Source organism: Lepidochelys kempii, chromosome 4 (genome assembly GCF_965140265.1).
Source record: "Lepidochelys kempii isolate rLepKem1 chromosome 4, rLepKem1.hap2, whole genome shotgun sequence".
In the NCBI taxonomy this organism is placed as follows: Eukaryota; Metazoa; Chordata; order Testudines; family Cheloniidae; genus Lepidochelys; species Lepidochelys kempii.
In genome coordinates this window covers 97195424-97214697 of record NC_133259.1, presented here as the reverse complement: position 1 = coordinate 97214697, position 19274 = coordinate 97195424, and the positions used below count along the sequence as shown (strand labels likewise).

The 19274-nt window shown below is 40.3% G+C and overlaps 1 protein-coding gene across 2 annotated transcripts in view; it reads right to left on the bottom strand.

Moving 5' to 3' along the window:
• Window positions 1-539: 539 nt before the first annotated feature.
• TMEM156 (transmembrane protein 156) overlaps window positions 540-19274 on the bottom strand; it is a 29228-nt gene continuing 10493 nt past the window's right edge. The window contains exons 3-8 of one of the 2 annotated variants that reach the window (XM_073340114.1): window positions 16919-17182; window positions 14864-14974; window positions 11529-11627; window positions 3654-3738; window positions 2689-2691; window positions 540-1650 (exon numbers count right to left, since the gene is read on the bottom strand). In XM_073340114.1, coding sequence (XP_073196215.1) covers window positions 1518-1650; window positions 2689-2691; window positions 3654-3738; window positions 11529-11627; window positions 14864-14974; window positions 16919-17182 — 695 coding nt within the window. In that variant the 3' untranslated portion in view covers window positions 540-1517. Of the gene's footprint in view, window positions 1651-2688; window positions 2692-3646; window positions 3739-11528; window positions 11628-14863; window positions 14975-16918; window positions 17183-19274 lie in introns of both variants that reach the window. The other variant, XM_073340113.1, reaches the window with a different exon arrangement.

Sequence of the window (19274 nt, the reverse complement as noted above, 5' to 3'; positions counted from 1 at the left end):
GGAGGAAATCAAATAGCTACATAAGTTATAGTTTAGCCCAATGACATCTAAGGAGTGAGAAAGAGGAATTGTATCGGTTGGTATAATGGGGTCTGAGCAGAAGTAATGGAATTAAATTAAGGGAAAAATAGGCTTATGTGAAGAAAAAATTCCTGACAGTGAGATCTCTTTCGATTATTGAGTAATCTCTTATAGAAAGCAGTGAAAGTGCCATCCCTTGAAGCATTTAAACCTTCAGTAGAAAAGCACTAACAATCTGTCATTGATTTAAAATAACCTAAACATCACCCTTCCATCCGTAAGTTTCAATAAAGAAAACCAAACTAAATAGAGGCAAAAGTTTATTTTATATACTATATTTAAGAGGCCATTTCTGGAAGGTTTGAAGTTATTATTACAACTAACCATATCAGCCCCAAAGACACAACAAAATCAAGGTTTTTCCTGGATTTTTTTGTAATATGATGACACAAGCAGTAGAAATAAATATTTCAAGTTTATCCAACTAGATATAAAAGTTTCAAATAGGCTCAGCCATTCAAAAACTAATGTTCACAATTGTTCCTATTAAATCTGAACTGCTCGGTACAGTATAATGACTAGAGAAGCAATTTCAGAAAGCTTCTGGAGGGAAGAGCCATATAAATGTAAGAGATGGAGGTTATTCAGTATTAACATGATGCTAAATTACTGCATATCATATTTGCAATGGGCAGTTTACAATCTGTTCATCCTGATGGATTTAGCACAAGGGAGTTAGAAGCCCTGGCTCTGCAATTTCAGTCTCTTGCTGGTAATTTATGGCTAAATTGTACCCACAAATAATGTGTAAGCACAGAATGAGTTTGGGACCCTGATAAGCCCAAACAGCTCCACTACACTCAAAGGATCAGTAATAAATGGAAAATAAGGAAAAGTTGCAGGAGATAATGAGTCTGAATTCTAATGACCTAAGCTGGTGCAAAAATAGGATTGCAATTATCAAGTAGTACAAAATCCATTTGGTGCTGCTAATGAGTTGTTTAAAAAAATTGGTTTCATAGTTTGAAGCCAAATCTGCACTATTTATCCACATTTTCCCCTTAACCCATTAAGATCCTGCAGTCTTTGTACATACAAAACTCTCATTGACTTCACTGCAAAAGTTCCATTGTTTTCACATTGAACTTCAAGATTTAGCCCATGATATGTGACCCTTCTTGCTTCTTCAGCAGCAGCCAGCAACTACACCTTTAAGGATCATTGTCACCTATGACATTCACATTTCACAAACTAACATCCATGGTCCATCAAAATTTTCCATTTAAAACAGTCTCATTTTTTCACAGAGAATACAAATTGATTTCTTCTCAGCTGGAAAGAAAAATTATAGCAAGGATAATCTCTCAACTTTGTGAGTAAGTATAAATCCTGAATGATCCCAAAATAGATATGAAATCTATAGTCTTCCACTGAGGTTGATGCTACAGCACCATATCAGTTTATCCATTGTTCATATTTTAATAGAGTGGTTTTGACTAATACAAAATCATGTTAACTGAGGTTCCTGGCATTCTCAGGAATAAAAGGTGACTAAGGAAGGATGTTTTGGAAATGAAGATGACTTCTTTCATGGTGTATCGATTATGTTTCGTACTGGAATGCCTGAAACTGAAGAAGAAACTATTATCAGATAAAAGGAATGTGGGAGAAAAAAGAGAGCCATTTCTCATTTACTTTAAGTTTAGTGGATCCTCTCATAAAGTATTTAATAAATGTAGTTTTCTTATAACTTTCACTGTACTGAATTTTCCTTTTTATCACCAAGGGAAAAAAAGTCTAATGAAAAAACAGTCAAAATGAAGGATAAGATTATGCTCCAATACGTCTGTTAGTCGATAAGGTGCCACAGGACTCTTTGCCACTTTTACAGATGCAGACTAACACAGCTACCCCTCAAAATGAAGGACAGGAGCAAAATCAATAGCCAGGGAATTCTGAAGCCCTGATAACCCAGGAGACCTAATGTAAAGGGGATACAGTGGCCTTTACCCACCAAATAAAGGCCTGTGATACCCAGGCCTGTCCCTAACTGCTCTTTCCTGGCTCTCGAGATTCTGCACATTAAAATTTCCCCCACCCAAATAATGAAAAAAGATTTCTGTGTGTCTGCTCAGTTGTGGTTTTATGACTCAAGTGAACCCCAGAATCCTTTATGTTGACTGTCAAGATAGCTCTTCAATGCATCACTGCAGCTGGTGCGGAGGATGCTGGGGGCATTTTTGAGAAATAATAGGTGCCTACTGGAGGTGAGTGAGCACAACCGGGGACACCCTTTTGAAAGAGGAAATGATAGAAAAATGGGACCAAATCAACTAGTGAGAGGAAAGGAGCAGCAAACAAGTGAGAGATTGAAGCAAGATTTAAATCCCATTCTCGTCTAGGATGCCAGCATACCAAGGCACAGGCTTGTCAATAATTAAATGAGGGCAGCCATTTCCTCATTCGCAAATGAATGAAAGTCTAATATTCAATGAGTGAGATGTCACAGACAGACTTTGGGAAGCTGGGCTGTGGAAAATGATCCAGACCTGATAGCTCGTCCTTATCTCTAACGGGGCAAAGGAGAACCCCGTACCTGAGCAATACCAAACTCTGACAGTGTCCATATACATCCAAAACCAAATAGGCAAGCGGAACTCAAAGTACTATCTCAGGCAAAACTACATTGACCCTAATACTCCTAACACACCTGAACTACTGAAGTCAAACTGTATTTTAGCAAATACGATTTTTTTGGAAAATTTACGATTAAACCAAAAGTATATCCTTTCTGTAAGCCTGCAGACTTAATGTACGTAAATAATGAAGGATTTTCTTAAGCTTTTAACTTAAGTAATTTTTCATATACAATGACAATTCTGTGGAAGTATCTGTAGGCCCCTGTCTTCTATGTAGTTTTGTTTTGTGTGTTTCAAATATGATCTATTTCATTTTCAGACATTAAAACACCTTTCAGTATGTATGTCTTTTCAGACTTGTCTGTCTCCATGTCTGTTGAGATTAGAACTGACACCTATATCCAGATGCTTCTGAATTTTGAGGAAGTTTGAAAGTGAATCTGAACTCCACAGTTGGGCCCACCTCTGATTGAAACCCACATCTTCAGTCATATCTGCTGACTGCTGTAATGTGGTCAGAGTGGACTGATGGTGGAATTCTTTGCTGTTTGCATTTGGTCAGCAAATTATTTATTATTTCAAACGCATGGTTCTTTTCAGGACTCGTTAGCAAATTGTTTCCCCCGCTGCTTTCTCTGGTTCCCATAGCCTCACTCCTTGTCAGAAACAACTGTCAGCTTGCTTCTGAAATCCAGGACACACTACTCCACGTGCCAAGGTTTCTGCTAAAGTCTTCAGGGGCACACAATCTTTTAACAGACTAAAATATTAGTTTATTGATCAGTCTTGGTGCTAAAAGAAAAATTGATTTTGTTTTCCTGCCATCTAGCTCTTGTGAAACATATTTCCAAGTTCACCACCTTCTGCATCTTGGCCAGAAATACGATGTAATTTATTTAGAGTACATATTGCATGTGGTTAATCTGTTGATTTTAACAATAGATGGGAAAGCCGAATCATCTGAGAGGTTTAAGGTATTTGTTTACCTCCTACGCCTGCTGAAAATGCTCATGTTCAGGTATTGCAGGCAATATCTCTGCTGTTTGTGGGATAGCTGTGGGTCTTCGTTGGTTGGGCTCTGTGAAAAGAGAAAATAGTTTTAGTCCACATTAATAAGTAGCAAAAACATCTGAGGAATGTTACACTTCAGGCACCTAACTCCCATTTGATTTCAATGAAAGTTAGGCACCTAATCTGTTCAAGTACATTTTTAAAAAATCCCACTATCAGGAGTCTAAGTCCCATTGAAAGTCAGAGGGATTTAGGTGCCTAAGTCACTTAGAAACTTTTGAAAATTTTACTCAGTGAAAATACAGAAACATCTTTTGTAAGAGCAAATTCAGGGCTAAATCAAAATCATATAAAGCTGTAGATTTGCTAGCAGGAAGCAGAAAACTCAATCTGTGGACTTTCCAGAGCATCATCCATATGGAAGGGCTGAACAACCACCCCACAGAGGTTCAAAGGCTATTGTGGCTACAGGGGGAGCATGGAGTGCTCCCAGGAATCACACAGTTACCAACATACATCTGCAAGTGGTGGAGGCAGCGTAGGGGTACGAGGACACCCCAACAGGCTGGCATTGGAGCTGCCCTATAGACAAGACACCTTAGTGGGGCCCACGTAAAGAGTCTGAGCCATTAGGAAATGAAGGAATTGGAGCTTGCTGGAAGCTCTTCATAAGCTACCATTCAAGAAATCAGCATTATCTGATATGATACATTTTATGCAGATCTGAAATGGGATGATGTTGTAGATAGTATCTTAACTCCAGATCCATCTGCTCCCTGCACAGCCACAACCCCTCCAAACTTGCAAAGGAACTTCTATATGTTCCAAGGAGGAGGACAAATTATACTGCTTAGATTAAGACACACCCTGTCCAAACATGCATCTAATTTATGCCTCCCCTTTTTGTAAATATAATTCGAAAGTACAATTCAGCTCTCAACATTTAAGTAATTAAATTTGAAAAACAAGGTTAAAATAGAATTGTGAATGTATCCATTCTCCCGTCAGAATCTAAGTGTAACTCCCACTGTTATGCCTGCATATCAAATGGAGAAATGACCCAGACATATATTGGACCAGTGTTCTGGTCCTGTTGTCTGTGGCTATGACTGTGGACCTGGGCAGCTGAAATCATAGAATAGAATATCAGGGTTGGAAGGGACCCCAGAAGGTCATCTAGTCCAACCCCCTGCTCAAAGCAGGACCAATTCCCAGTTAAATCATCCCAGCCAGGGCTTTGTCAAGCCTGACCTTAAAAACCTCTAAGGAAGGAGATTCTACCACCTCCCTAGGTAACGCATTCCAGTGTTTCACCACCCTCTTAGTGAAAAAGTTTTTCCTAATATCCAATCTAAACCTCCCCCACTGCAACTTGAGACCATTACTCCTCGTTCTGTCATCTGCTACCATTGAGAACAGTCTAGAGCCATCCTCTTTGGAACCCCCTTTCAGGTAGTTGAAAGCAGCTATCAAATCCCCCCTCATTCTTCTCTTCTGCAGGCTAAACAATCCCAGCTCCCTCAGCCTCTCCTCATAACTCATGTGTTCCAGTCCCCTAATCATTTTTGTTGCCCTTCGCTGGACTCTCTCCAATTTATCCACATCCTTCTTGAAGTGTGGGGCCCAAAACTGGACACAGTACTCCAGATGAGGCCTCACCAATGTCGAATAGAGGGGAACGATCACATCCCTCGATCTGCTCGCTATGTCCCTACTTATACATCCCAAAATGCCATTGGCCTTCTTGGCAACAAGGGCACACTGCTGACTCATATCCAGCTTCTCGTCCACTGTCACCCCTAGGTCCTTTTCCACAGAACTGCTGCCTAGCCATTCGGTCCCTAGTCTGTAGCTGTGCATTGGGTTCTTCCGTCCTAAGTGCAGGACCCTGCACTTATCCATATTGAACCTCATCAGATTTCTTTTGGCCCAATCCTCCAATTTGTCTAGGTCCTTCTGTATCCTATCCCTCCCCTCCAGCGTATCTACCATTCCTTCCAGTTTAGTATCATCCGCAAATTTGCTGAGAGTGCAATCCACACCATCCTCCAGATCATTTATGAAGATATTGAACAAAACCGGCCCCAGGACCGACCCTTGGGGCACTCCACTTGATACCGGCTGCCAACTAGACATGGAGCCATTGATCACTACCCGTTGAGCCCGACAATCTAGCCAGCTTTCTACCCACCTTATAGTGCATTCATCCAGCCCATACTTCCTTAACTTAAATCACATACAGACTATGAGATAGTTGCTCTGAAACTGCCTTGGACCCATATATTTTTTTATCCTCCCTTGTAAAACACAGTAAAAAACCCAAATTAATCACTAGATTTCATACTTTTCTGCCTAAATTTCATGCCTTTTGAAGCTGGGAGGTCTGTTTTAAATATCGTGGCAAGATTTGCTTTTTTCTCTGCATTACTCACCTAAGCTATAGAAGAAGAGACAACAGCTCACCTATGTCAAATATTAACTGAGGAGGAACAGAATCAAATATGTGATGCTCTACTTGGCCAAGATTAAAACAAGAAAATTCCTTCTTAACTAGTCTTCACATCTATTTAACATTGCTGAAGATGCATCCTGCCTGCCTTCTTCAACAAGAAGGAATGCTGCAGAATAGGTAGGAGAGGTGGGCCTGGGCTTAGAGTTCCCTGGAATGCCAACACTGTTCTATAAATTGAGCCTAATTCTGCTCTTATTTACACCACATTGACTTAAATGAGGTGACACAGGTATAGCTGAGGGAAGATTTGAACTATTTTCTCTTATGTCAGAGACAAGGGACTATCCTTTTAACAGGACAATAAGGGAAACAATGCAGTAATTCGAATGATTTGAGGTAATGTGTCTTGTTCACTTATTTACACACACTGTAGCCACTGAGCCCCTTTACTCTCTTTCATGAGCTACCCACATCTTCGAAGTCTACATGTTGTAAGAGCGCAACCACAGCCAGCTGCTACTTCTATTCCCACACAGATGGGCAGGGATGGACAGACACAGTGGGGACCGGGCAGGATCTGCTCCTCAACACATTGGCCAGTGCCCCAAAGCCAGCACAGAAGGGGAAGCACCAAGTTTTGATTCTCAGAGCCTTGGTTCCTGACCAGATTGTGCAGGGCAGTGACATCCTTCCCCTTATTCAGGCTAGATGGTAAAATTATAATCCAGCCCTTCATTATTAGAGGTCACTGTCAATATAAACCCCAGATACCAAACAAACCATTTCATTTACCATGTTACTAATGTCAGAGGTTGTTAAAATTAAAATGGAAAGAGTTTTAAATATTCCAGTTTCCTTTCCATCATTTATATTGCTTGCTTGCTTTTGCAGTGTCCTCCTGCCTGAACAAAGAAAGTCAATTAAATCACTTTTACTTTTATCTTATATCAGGGGTGGCCAACCTGTGGCTCCAGAGCCACATGTGGCTCTTCAGAAGTTAATATGCAGCTCCTTGTATAGGCACCGACTCCAGGGCTGGAGCTACAGGTGCCAACTTTCCAGTGTGCCAAGGGGTGCTCACTGCTCAAACCCTGGCTCTGCCACAGGCTCTTCCCCCCACTCTACCCCTTCCCACGCCCTCCCCTGAGCCTGCCATGCCCTGACTCCTCCCCCTCACTCCCAGAGCCTCCTGCACACCACAAACCAGCTGATCAGGAGGTGCCAGGAGGCACTGATCAACAGGGCTGCCGGTGGGTGGGAGGCACTGGGAGCGGGCAGGGGGGACCTGATGGGGGAGCTGCTGATGTATTACTGTGGCTCTTTGGCAATGTACATTGGTAAATTCTGTCTCCTTCTCAGGCTCAGGTTGGCCACCCCTGTCTTGTATAATCATTTTCAGTTTCAATTTCTTAATGTGGTACTGCTTGGCTTGCAAACACATCAGGTTAATGTTTATTTGTTTAAAATAACTGCTACCACTGGAATTTAAAAAACAAAATCACAGGGAAAATTTCTATTGGCCTTAGGTTTGCAGAATTTGGAATTTTGAATTAATAGTATCTCTATTGTTTCAATGTACAGTTCTATCTTTTATATTTTTAAGGGCTAGGATTTCATTGATTTGCCTGGTTACTGTGTGTACTTTCCTATTCCTGGGCTACATTCATTTTCATAAAAGAATTACATAGGTAGCCCTAAAACTTCAGCTGAGTGATATAGATGTGATGGTAAAATGAACCTAACAAAATAACGTATTGGAAAAATATACCTTGCAATTCACAAGTTATTGAATTTTCAGTTATATATTTGTTTCTACGTAATGATCTTTGTTATATTCAGTGACATTATGGAGATTTATTCATAGTCTGTCTTCAGCTCCTATGACGTGAATGCTAATTTAATAATGTTGAAAGGCAGAAGCATCATAACATCGTTTTAAAAAAAAAAACCCAAAATGTCCTAAGTTCATTAAAGTTAACTTTGCATTGTCATGAGCACGACAACTTAGTTGGAGAATGTATTCTAATATGTAATGAGTCAAAGTATGGCTCTCTGAAACAATGGAGGTAGTAGATATTTATAATCCATCTTGCAACGGCTGATCTTAAAACTAGTGCTTAGGAGAAACAGCATTTCTTTCCATGTGGTCTTGATTCTGCTTGCTGTATGGGTGTAAACCAGGAGTAATTTCACTCAAGTCAGTGGCGTTATGATGGTTTAAAACCAGCGAATGGCTCCATAATCAGCCCTATGGTGTTAGTAAAAGCAGTTCATAAGCAAGAAACTTTTCAGTCAAATGGGTAGCCTGGAGTGGAAGGAACATAACATTAAGACCAATTACATGTTCTTTCTTCAACATCATAAATTTACACTGGGATTTCAAAAGACACTCCATGGTCAAAAAACCCTTAGACATACAGTGCTAAACAATGCTATTGTGAACATAGTGACAAAACAAGAATGTTATTAGTGAGAGCTACTAAAGACAAAAGATTTCAGAGACAGATTCCTTTCCTGAGGGATGAAAATAATGAGCTCATAAATACATCTTCAGAAGTTAGCCAGCTCTCTAAAAGTTGGAAATATAAATTGTATTCCCAAGAGTGCTTAGGCAGACAGGAAGCTATCCGCTCGTTTCTAGGTAAGACTGAAATGCCACAAGTTACTGGATTATAGAGAGAAATTATTGAGACTCTTGAAACTGCTGAAGAAATTGGCAAGACAAGGATATTGCTAATATGTTGAATGATCAGCGAGGTGCCCAAGTCTAGACAGTTTAAAAACTATTTTCCCATTTGTTGACTTTGTAATTTTTTTTTGCCATTTACAGTTATTTCAGAGGACTCCTGGTTTGTGTTAATCAATAAAAAGATAAGGAAATCAAATTACATGGAATTTATTAAACAGTACGGCTCTTCTAGTAATATCAATAATACTCTGAGCCCAGGACAATTCTTTCCTTTCTTCCAGCAAAGATATTTTGACCAAGTTGAATAATCTCCTCAGTTTAGTATGTTGGTTACCAACTCAACCCTGCAGTGCGTTGAGCCATGCACCAGAGTCTCCCTGGGTTGCTAATAATGTACACTAAGAAGGTCAAATACTGATTCCTGCCCAAAGCCATATCAATGGGTTCTGCGCAGAGGGAAGGAATGGAATCCTCCCCCTTCACCAGGCTTTGGAAAACCAGCACAGCCATTTCAAGTTGCTACTATCGTTTTGAATCTATCCTTTAATGTGGGCTTTAGTCAAGAGGAGCTTGCAGAGTCATGGAGTCTCAGGCCACAATACCTTATCTGCCAAGGCCCTGATGTGGGATGGAATATGTGACAAGGGACCGAAAATGAGGAACACAACAAAATTATTGATGCAGGAAATTTAAAAGTCTTGGCAGCATACGTAAGTCCTTAGCATACGTAAGTCTTTCTATAACCTCAGTTTCACAGTTCTTTTTTTCTGATATAAATAATTTTCAACAATAAAAGTGAGTGAATGCCAACTTTGTGTTGGAAGGAGGTAACTTTGGAACTAAACTGTATGCCTTCATGTGACTTGAGGGACATTTTACAGGTATGCCCCGAACTCCAGTACAATGGCACAAAAGAAGAGTAAAGTCACCCTGTGTGGCCTTTCCGTGCCTCGGATATGCCTCACAGTAAGTCACACCAATGTAAGGCCTTCTATGGTGCTTCAGAAGGCTGCAGGATTTGACCCAGAGTTATTTCCACATGACATGGGGATTCATTTGTTCGCTAGCCCATTTAATTTGTTCTGAGCTGAGAATAGAGTGCTTGTCAGTCAAGGGATGACACAAGTTCTGCTTTTATACAGATGACTTCCTCTCTTTGTAGAGAATCCACACTAGGCCTGCCATACAGTTGCTTTTTAATTTCTTGTAGCAAGGTTATATATCTGGCCTGCCCATTCACATTGATTTCTTTCTGCCGGATTTCATTACAAACACTAGAGGCTTGTGACTCTAGCTTTCAGTGCTAACATCACAGTCATAATACAGGTTTCAGAGTAACAGCCGTGTTAGTCTGTATTCGCAAAAAGAAAAGGAGTACTTGTGGCACCTTAGAGACTAACCAATTTATTTGAGCATAAGCTTTCGTGAGCTCTAAGGTGCCAGTCATAATACACAAACTCCTTAAACTGCTGTGACAGCACTATTGGTAACAAAGTGGTTATAGTGCCCCTTTCCCCACCCCTTTTGCCTCTTTGCAGGCCCGGGCATGTGAGGGCATTCTCCCAAACTGATTATGTCTTCTCATCTTCTCAATCTGCTTTCATGCAAGAACAAATTCCTGCATTGCTGTCCCTGAAATAGCTCCTGTACATTAGGTGAGTCAGGGCTGTGTTATTCCCTTCCCCCAAACCAACTCCCTGCATAGGAGGGAACGGTTACCCAACCTTAAGTCATCTCCTGCTTTTGACCAAACAGGCTTGCAATTCAATGCTAACAAATGCAAGGCAATACTGATAGCTATTATAATTATTTGTATTATCATAGCATCTAGGAACCCAGTCCTAGACCAGGATCCTATTGTGTTAGGCGCTGTACAAACACTGAACAATAATACAGGTATAGGAAATAAACAGCAAAAATACAAATTGGAGGCTGCTAATTAGAAAGCAGCAAATCCATGAAAGATCTGTGGGCAGAAGTAAGATACTCAGATACTCAGAAGTAAGGCCCAGATCCTCAAAGATATTTAGGTACCTAACTCTCATTGAAATCTGAGGATCTGGGCCTAAATAAGAGGACTCAGTGCAACACAGTTGTTAAACAAAGTTATGGTCTTTTTAGATTTATACATAGAATGATAACATGTAAAACAAATGTGTATTTCAGTTACCCATGGTTTCAGATACAAAATCTAGAAAAAATAAATGATGGGGCAACATACTAGGATTAGAATATATGAGGAACCTGAGCTAGCTAAATATTTATCATCTAAGAAAGAGGTGATTTAGGAGGGATATTATTAGAGTCTGTTAAACTGTACAAGTTAAACAAAATACATAAAGGGAGTTATTCACAGTCTCAGGAGATGTCAGAACAAGGAAAAAAGGTTTAAAACAAAGGAAAGAAGTGTTTAGACTACATATTAGGAAAACATGCTTAACTATGGCTATGTTCCTCCTGCTTTCTTTGAAGCCAACAGCAAAAATCCCATTGACTTCAATGAGCATAGCTGAGTAATGGAGAAGATTAACAATAGAGGTGTTCACAGTACCATCGTTGCTGAGGTCCTAGAGCAGGCCAGAAGAGACATTGTGAAAGATGTAGTGAGAATGCTACAAAATATAGGGATTAAGACAGGATGTCTTAGAAGGTCTTTCTTGGCCCCCTCTCTGTTTCAGAATTTGTTAGGTTTTTATTTTGCTTATATATTACTCACCTGAAAGGAGCTGAGTAATATTTGTAGGTGTAGATTCTTTTGACCATTTGCTGTCTCTTTGTTGGATAACAGAAGTTGCCGTTGCTCTATATTTGCTATCTGATTAAAACAAAAATAGTTTATCTTCAGCTGTATCGTTACATATATATTACTCGTCACCGGGGAGCTCATAGCAACCCCTATATTTAGGTTGCCTAACACTTTCCATTATAAAAGAGCCTTGTGACTTCTTTTAAGTTGCTTTAGCACCTCCATTGTTTACAGTAAGACTGGGAAATTGGGCCAAGAGAAAATCTTGGTGCCAGATTTTTCATTGTCCAATGAAATTCCATTCAAGTTAGGATTTTGAAAATGATTTTTTCCTTTCAGACACTTATGTACCTCAGGATAACTTTGGCAGCCTGCCAAAATATTAACTGAATGTTAACTGAAGGCCCAAATCACTGCTGAAGTAGAAGCATCACATACTGGTCACTGCAAGTTCTGGGGGCAGTCAGTCAGTCTGGGAGCAGAAGAGGAGGAGTCAGGCTGAGCTTCCTCCTAACATTCCCTCCTCATGGACCCAGCAACCTGTCCCCTTCTGTGAGAGCACCACATGGCGAAGGAACCACACACACCCTCCCGGGGGAAATGGAAAGAGAACTGGACAGAACTAGCCTTGACCACCTTTTGGATCCAACCCCTGATCTTAGCAATCATTCTCCCCTATATCTCATATCTCACCTTGAAGATAAATTCTGTTATATTTGTGACACTTAAATATTATGGTGAGGAACAACCAGGGTGCCTGGGACACTGCCTGGTGTAGCACAGTGGCAGACTGGGAGTGCACCTGGCTGCGGCAGCAGCAGGCTGCCCCCCACCCAGGCTCAGCTTCTGGGAACAGTGGCCAAATGTGTCGGAGGGCCCACCCTTTGCCCCCCGCTCCTGTCCCCAGAAGTCAAGCCTGGGCAGGGAACAGCTGCCGCTGCCACCCCTCCATGCCCAGGCTCAGCTTCTGAGGACAGGAGCCGACTGAGCATGCGGGGGGGGGGGGGGGCGCCTCCGACCCTCTCAGATGCTGTCCAGCAAGCCAAGCCCAGGAGGGAGGCAACCAGGCACTCTCCCAGGCAACTGCTGTGCTGCACCAGCCAGCATCTGGGAGTGACTCTGGGGTCTGGCTGCGAGCAGCTGAACATGCCGGGGAGAGCCAGCGCAGCGGGAGTACAAAGCCCCTCCACCCCCAGATAACATGGGGTGGGAAGGTCACGTGTCTTGCGGGGGCACCAGTCATCTAGTACGTAATTAAAGACTGCATCACACTGCATATGCACAAAGGGGTGTAATTCAGATTGGAGAGGCAAACTTAATTCTGGCATTTTCTAACCTTTGTGTGGTTGACTTTGCAACCTTAACATTCTTTTAATGTGGGCTTTTATGAAATATAACATTCTACATTTAACTAATTAAAATAATTATCAATTAATGGAAATTATAATTCTGGAATCAAATCATTAATTGGAAGCTTAGAAGCTTGAAAATTTAAATAATATTTTTCCTCACTGATTATGTTCTTGAAAGTTCTGAGAAACTCAATTAAAGATGGACTGAGTTGTTTAAAAATAAATACAAAAAATTGTTTAATTACCTTAGAAATGTATGCATTACAATCACAGGTTATGATCCAAAGGCTATAAAATCTTACTCTTAAATCCTTAAAATGCACAGGTAATCTTAAAATTTCTATTAAAATATTTTTAATATTAAACGACAAGATATAATAGTTTTAGTTTACCTGCTAGGACACGAGTTCAGGGCTATGTGTTGTTGGTTTTTGTTTTGTTTTGTTTTGTTTGGGGGGGGTTGTTTTGTTTTGTTTTTTGTATTTTAAAAAAAGAAGGGAAAAAAACTCTGACTCAGGTTCCGGCAAGAAATAAAAAGATAAAATAATTTTCTAATGATATAGTTTAAAATATATTATTTTTTTTATTTGTAATCTATGTATTTTGCTTCAGATTTAGGATCTTAGACAACTCTAGTGCTTATTCATTTAAATAATCTTTCAGTTCACCTTTAAATAGAAAAATTTTCCATGCATTTAGTTTTCTTCCTCTTGACCAATAATGATTAAAGCCAGAATCCTATAGTGTACCTTTATAACAGAAATGGCTCATTGTGCCCAGAGTTAGGATGACTAAAGGCACATATGTGATATCATTTTAGCCATATGAGTAATGAAAACTTCTGGCGTTGCTCAGTTCTGGAGCCCTGGGAGAGAACAAAGCTAAAACAACTGAGTGCTAGTGCTCGGAGGCACCCTGGCTGCTTTGGGCAGATGCCTGAGTGAGCACTGTGTGGTGGGAGCTAGCTTACTAACACTCCTTATATGCTGGTGAAAGGAGCAGTACGTTCGCCCTTCCACACCTACTGGTCTCAGAGTTCTGGTAGTCACAAAGAAATCAGAGACCTGCTTGTACTAAAGGCCAGCTGGCCACACTCTTTCAGTACAGAAGAGTGTTGTTGGGTGCAGGCATAATGTCAGTTGCCCAGAAGTCTAGTTCTCAATGGAGTGCTGGGTTACTAGGCTGGAGGTAGTTCCCTGTGTAGCCTCTACCCTAACTGATCTCACCTGGAGCAGCCAGAATTTAGCCCATAGTGTTGAAGATACTGTTTAGAAAATTATTTTGGTCTTTGAACTCAAGACAAACTCTTCTATAGCACAGTAAATGCTTTTTAAAATACTCAAAATGCATACAAGGTGCTGAATTAACAGCACTGAAACCAAGTGCCATCTGGTCCAAATTCAGCTTCAGTGCAAGTGCAACACAGTTGACCTCTGGGTCACTGAACCAGGACTGAATTTGGATTATCAGTCTTCAGAACAGGCAGCTGCTGTGAATGCTTCATCACATCTACCTAATTTGTCTCAATCCTAACCTGCAGGGATCATCGTTAGGAGCAAGAGGATATTTCAGTTTCTGTGCCTATTCAGTCTTTGGCTCTTCTGTTGAGACACTCAACAAGGGCATTAATTGTGGTTTCCTATCTCCAAGAACTGGACTGAAACCATCAGCTCATTTTACATAGACCACCAGGCATTTCTCAGTTGTTAACATATTTCAGTCACTGCCAGCCTTTGCTGGATTTGAACCTATGATCCAGTTGGGAAAGATTACATTATCAATCTGCTAAATCTTCCAATCCCCCATCTGCAATTATTGTATCGTATATTGCAACTAAAACATAATTCTTTAAACTGCTTTAATAAATAAGGGTGTGGCCTATTGCAAAGCTGAATGTACTTTTTAAAAATTATAGGAATTTAAATTTACATAGCTTCACCCTTCATTACTTACTGATGTGTTTTTTATTTTCTTGGAATACTTTGTAGGCAACAATAATGACGGCAAGCACAAAAACAAATGGAATCAGAACAAGCCAAATGATCTTCGGCATACACATTGGATCTGTTTTAAAATAAAATGGAGAAGAGATAAAATAAAGCAATTTTCTGTCATCCATCATTTTATCTAGATAGCTATGCCATGCCCATCACCAGGGTATCTCAGTGGCTTACAAATATAAAAGAAAAGACAAAACACCTTTGCCTCTCTCTTCCCTCCCCTTCTGTTCAGAAGCAGTAGGATTGTTTGGAATTAAGTTTCATCTTCATCTGGATGTACCACAGTGCATGTCTGAGATAGTTAAGTAAAATATGTGAATTAACAACTCATTGAAGTTGTGTAAATTATATGTGACCCTGCTAATGAGAAGATACTGCAAAAGTCAACATCTACATATAAGGAGGTGTTATATAAACAAAAAAGTGGTATATGTTTTGATGGGAAATAGAAGGAACATGCCCAGCGTACAACATACACCTGTTCTTGTGTCCACAACCAGATAGTTCGACTGCATATGCGTGAGAAGGAGGAACATGGTGCTTAAGGAAGTCTTCTTGCTTCTGCAAAAAGGGAGAGGAGTGCCACTTCCAAGACCACCTCCTGGGGAATCCCATCTATTAGGGTTCTATTGAGAGAAAGCATCTTGGAGACAGGGAAAGCATCGGCAGGAGGCTGTTCTCTGTGGAAATATCTGCTGCAGAAACCCACCGGAGTTCCATGTGGAAATCTGTTCAGTAGCTAATATAGTTTAGAGCTGTATTAACTCCTTCTGGGTCTCCTACTCAGCTACAGCTGAGAAACCACAGAGGAACCCAGTAAGTAACAAGATGGTTCCATTTGGTAGCTCCCAATTCTCATGGATAAGCTGCTCCTGAGAGGCAGCCTTGTGCAGTTACCTATGCCTTCCCCTTCCACAGGCCAGATTTTATGGCTCTTCCCCACCTGGCTACCCTATATTTATTGATTTTTATTTCCTTGATGCTCTGAACACCTCCCAAACTTTAGAATTTGTCTTCCTAAGGGGAAAAAATGTTCTCAAGTTGAGTTAATTAACTTGAGGTAAAGTTCTACTTACGACCTAACAGATTGTAGCTTTAACACAAGTTAGTAGATCGAGTGAAAGACTACGAGGCAGCCTAGACTTCAACTCAACCTGCTTAATTGTGTGAAAACTGCAGACTGCCTTATCTTCACTAGGATTTTACCTCAACTTAGTTAATTTGAGTTAGTTAATTTAAGTGAAGAACACACCTCTTTTTCCCTAGTGAAGACACAGCCAACTTAAAAATCTAGAATTTTCAATACATTAATAAATAATAAACAATACTTGAGTTCACCAATTTCCCAATGGCAAATGTTCTCTGGCATTGAGTGTGACAGATAATCAGACAGAAAAGACTCTTAAAAGGCCTATGCAGCACAAGAAGAAATTTAAAGAGTTGACAGGCTATCCTCTAGGAAAAGATTGTCTTTGCAAGGAGACTGTCTTCACTAACTGGACTAAAACTTCTCCCTGAAGCATACTGGACTTAGAATATAAGCGAAACATTGCATCATGACACTGACATTGCAGCCTGACCTTTTTCCCATTGAAGTCAACAGGAATTTTGCCATTAACTTCAAAGGGAGCAGAACTGTGCCAAAAACTTTGGCAGAATAAACTAATAAAAATAAGAAAAATCAATTCTTGTTAAACACAAATTCAATCAATCTCTGAACTATAAGCCAAAAAAATGTTAATCAAAGGCACAGATGTTAGTGTTCTTGGTTTGTTTCCAAAAATATACAGCAAATCTACCTTAAGGTACTATCTAAAGACCATTCTGACCATGGCCTTTCAAGAAATCAAAATTGCACTCAATTTGGGGGTGGATACTTTCAAAGAGTTGCATATGGTTGCCTATTGGAAATGCTTAAGGTTGCCTATTGGAAGTTTTCCTTCCTTAGTGTAAGATTCATATTAGTTCCATGTTTGATTTGCCCTCTGATTCCCTTTTCATAACTTACTTTTCACATAAGTCTGTAGTTGCAGTGAAATATTTATACAGCCATTTTGGTCTTCCATCATTGCTGCTATACATGAGTGATTTATATTTTCTTCTGTAGTGTTTCCTCTTCTGGTTGTAGAATTTCTAATGTGGATTTCCAGTATATAGTAAGTGTTGTATTCCTCGCTTTCTTCATTCGCATAACCCACAGTGAAATTGAAATGTTTATGGAAAGAAATAAAATTTTTTGCTTTCATTTCTAATGATCCTGTCACTTCTGGAACTACAAATAAATAAAAAACATTAAGATCTGCTATGTAGCACATTGTACTTACAAAATAAAAGTACCATAACTCACTACTAAACCCCATTCCTATAAATAGATGGCAAGACTCATCATTACTGAATACTTAATAAAATGGACAATAATATATGTAATAAGCCTTCAGAATGAATCTAAGCTCTATTGATTTTGCTATACAAAATGTGTTTTCCTTGTAACTGTTAGTGACTTCATTTACCAGCTGCAAAAGTTTTTTTGGAATCTGTCATTGTCAGAGATAAGACAAACCAACGCTAAATTAAAAAAAAAGAACATGTGAAAATTATAGATGTTTGAGCTGGGCGTGACCTATTAGGTCATCTAACCCATCTCTTTGCCATTTCAGAATATTTTCCAGAGCTTTGCCCAGTCCAATTTTAAGTGATTCAAGCTATGGGGCTTCCATCATGTCTATGTCAACAACATAGAACAAGTTGTCCCCTCAGTAACATCCACATAACTCTGTCAAAATCAATACGGTTGCACAAGCGAATATAAGAGCAGAATTTGTCCCATGTACTTCTTATTTGGTTATTCTCCAAATCTGTACAGGGAACTAATTTGTAAAAGCTAGAGGTTTCATTTTTATGAATGCAGTTTGAAAATAACAACAGCAACAACATCATAGACTTGGGCACTTGCTCATTCAGGATCCTGTTCTTGCTTTTGCAGGTGTCAAAGAGTCACAAAGTCTGGTCTATACTCCAGCCTGTAACTAATCTCCTGGGAGTGACCCCTTTAGTGGGCCAGGCCCCCAGGACCCACACAGTTCCACAGGGGAAGGCCCATGACTCCAAGACTGAGCCATCAGCACCAGAATCCCTGTCTCTCCATAGCTCCCTGTAATGAATCCAGCCAAGCCAGGGTCCTACAGGAGGCTTGTACAGTACCCTTTCAGGGTGCAGTGCTTTCAGTGAGTGTTTGCAGTGACACAGGCAGCCTTTTCAAAACAAGGTACCCATTTATTAGTCACCTGGTACACAAAATCTGAAAGTCCTTAGATCAGCACAGAAAGGCAGAAATTAAGCCATAGTCCAATCTTGGTCATAGGAGTGCCATGATGAGCCAGTGAAGCTGTGATGGACTCCATTTCTGGATCCCTCTCTTGTCCCCTCTAGTTTCTCCCAGTCTGGGCTCCTGAGTCCCTCCAAAAAGCCCCCTTCATCCAGTCACCTGCATCTTGTTCTCCAGCTCATTTCCCAAGTTCTGCCTGCTGGGGTTTCCTGCTGTTAGATGTTGACTGGGACATCTCTCTGTCTTGCTGGACCCTCAATTGATCTGGGTCAGTTTGAGCCTGTTCTTTAATGACTATATTCATTCCCTCCAGACAGCAAGGTGACACACACACACACACCTACTGCACTGTTCCAGGAGCAGTGTTATCACTTTTGCATCCACTGGATAGCAATGCAACATACTGAGGGAAACTGAGCCATGCCAAGGATTCATAAAAATATTACAGAACATTCCAACTTTGTCACAGTAGGCAGAGCCCATGCTGAGATGGCAAAATCCAGAATGTCTCCAGAAGCACTGAAGGAGTGAATGCCAGAGAAAGGATGAGACCCTCTCTGAAAAGGTGTAGATTCTGACTTCCCTGCTCTGCCCTGCATGGCTGGAAAGAGGCTAGGACCTTTTCAGTCTTGTCCTACTTGAATCATCCAATGCCACTCTGGAACTACGCACCCTCAATATTGCAAACATGGACACTGATTCTTTTAGCTGTCTGGTACCCATGCACTTGCATAGAACTAACCACAATCTACACTTGTTAATCATTATTTGTTTTATTATTTATTTATTACCTGTCTTCAAAGCCATTCTTCAGATATTTTCTCTCAATATTCCCTTCCACCACAGGAAAACTATAATCTATAGTTAATCTTTTGATTAATTATATTCCATAGTAGAGCTCCACATTGAAATCAATAAGGAGTTCTGCATGAAAACTGATGACAGGATGCCCTTTCGGGGCAAATTAAGGATTTAAGTAGAATGCACAAAGATGGGAAGGATGGACAGGTGCAAACTTTTAGAAACAAATCATGGTATA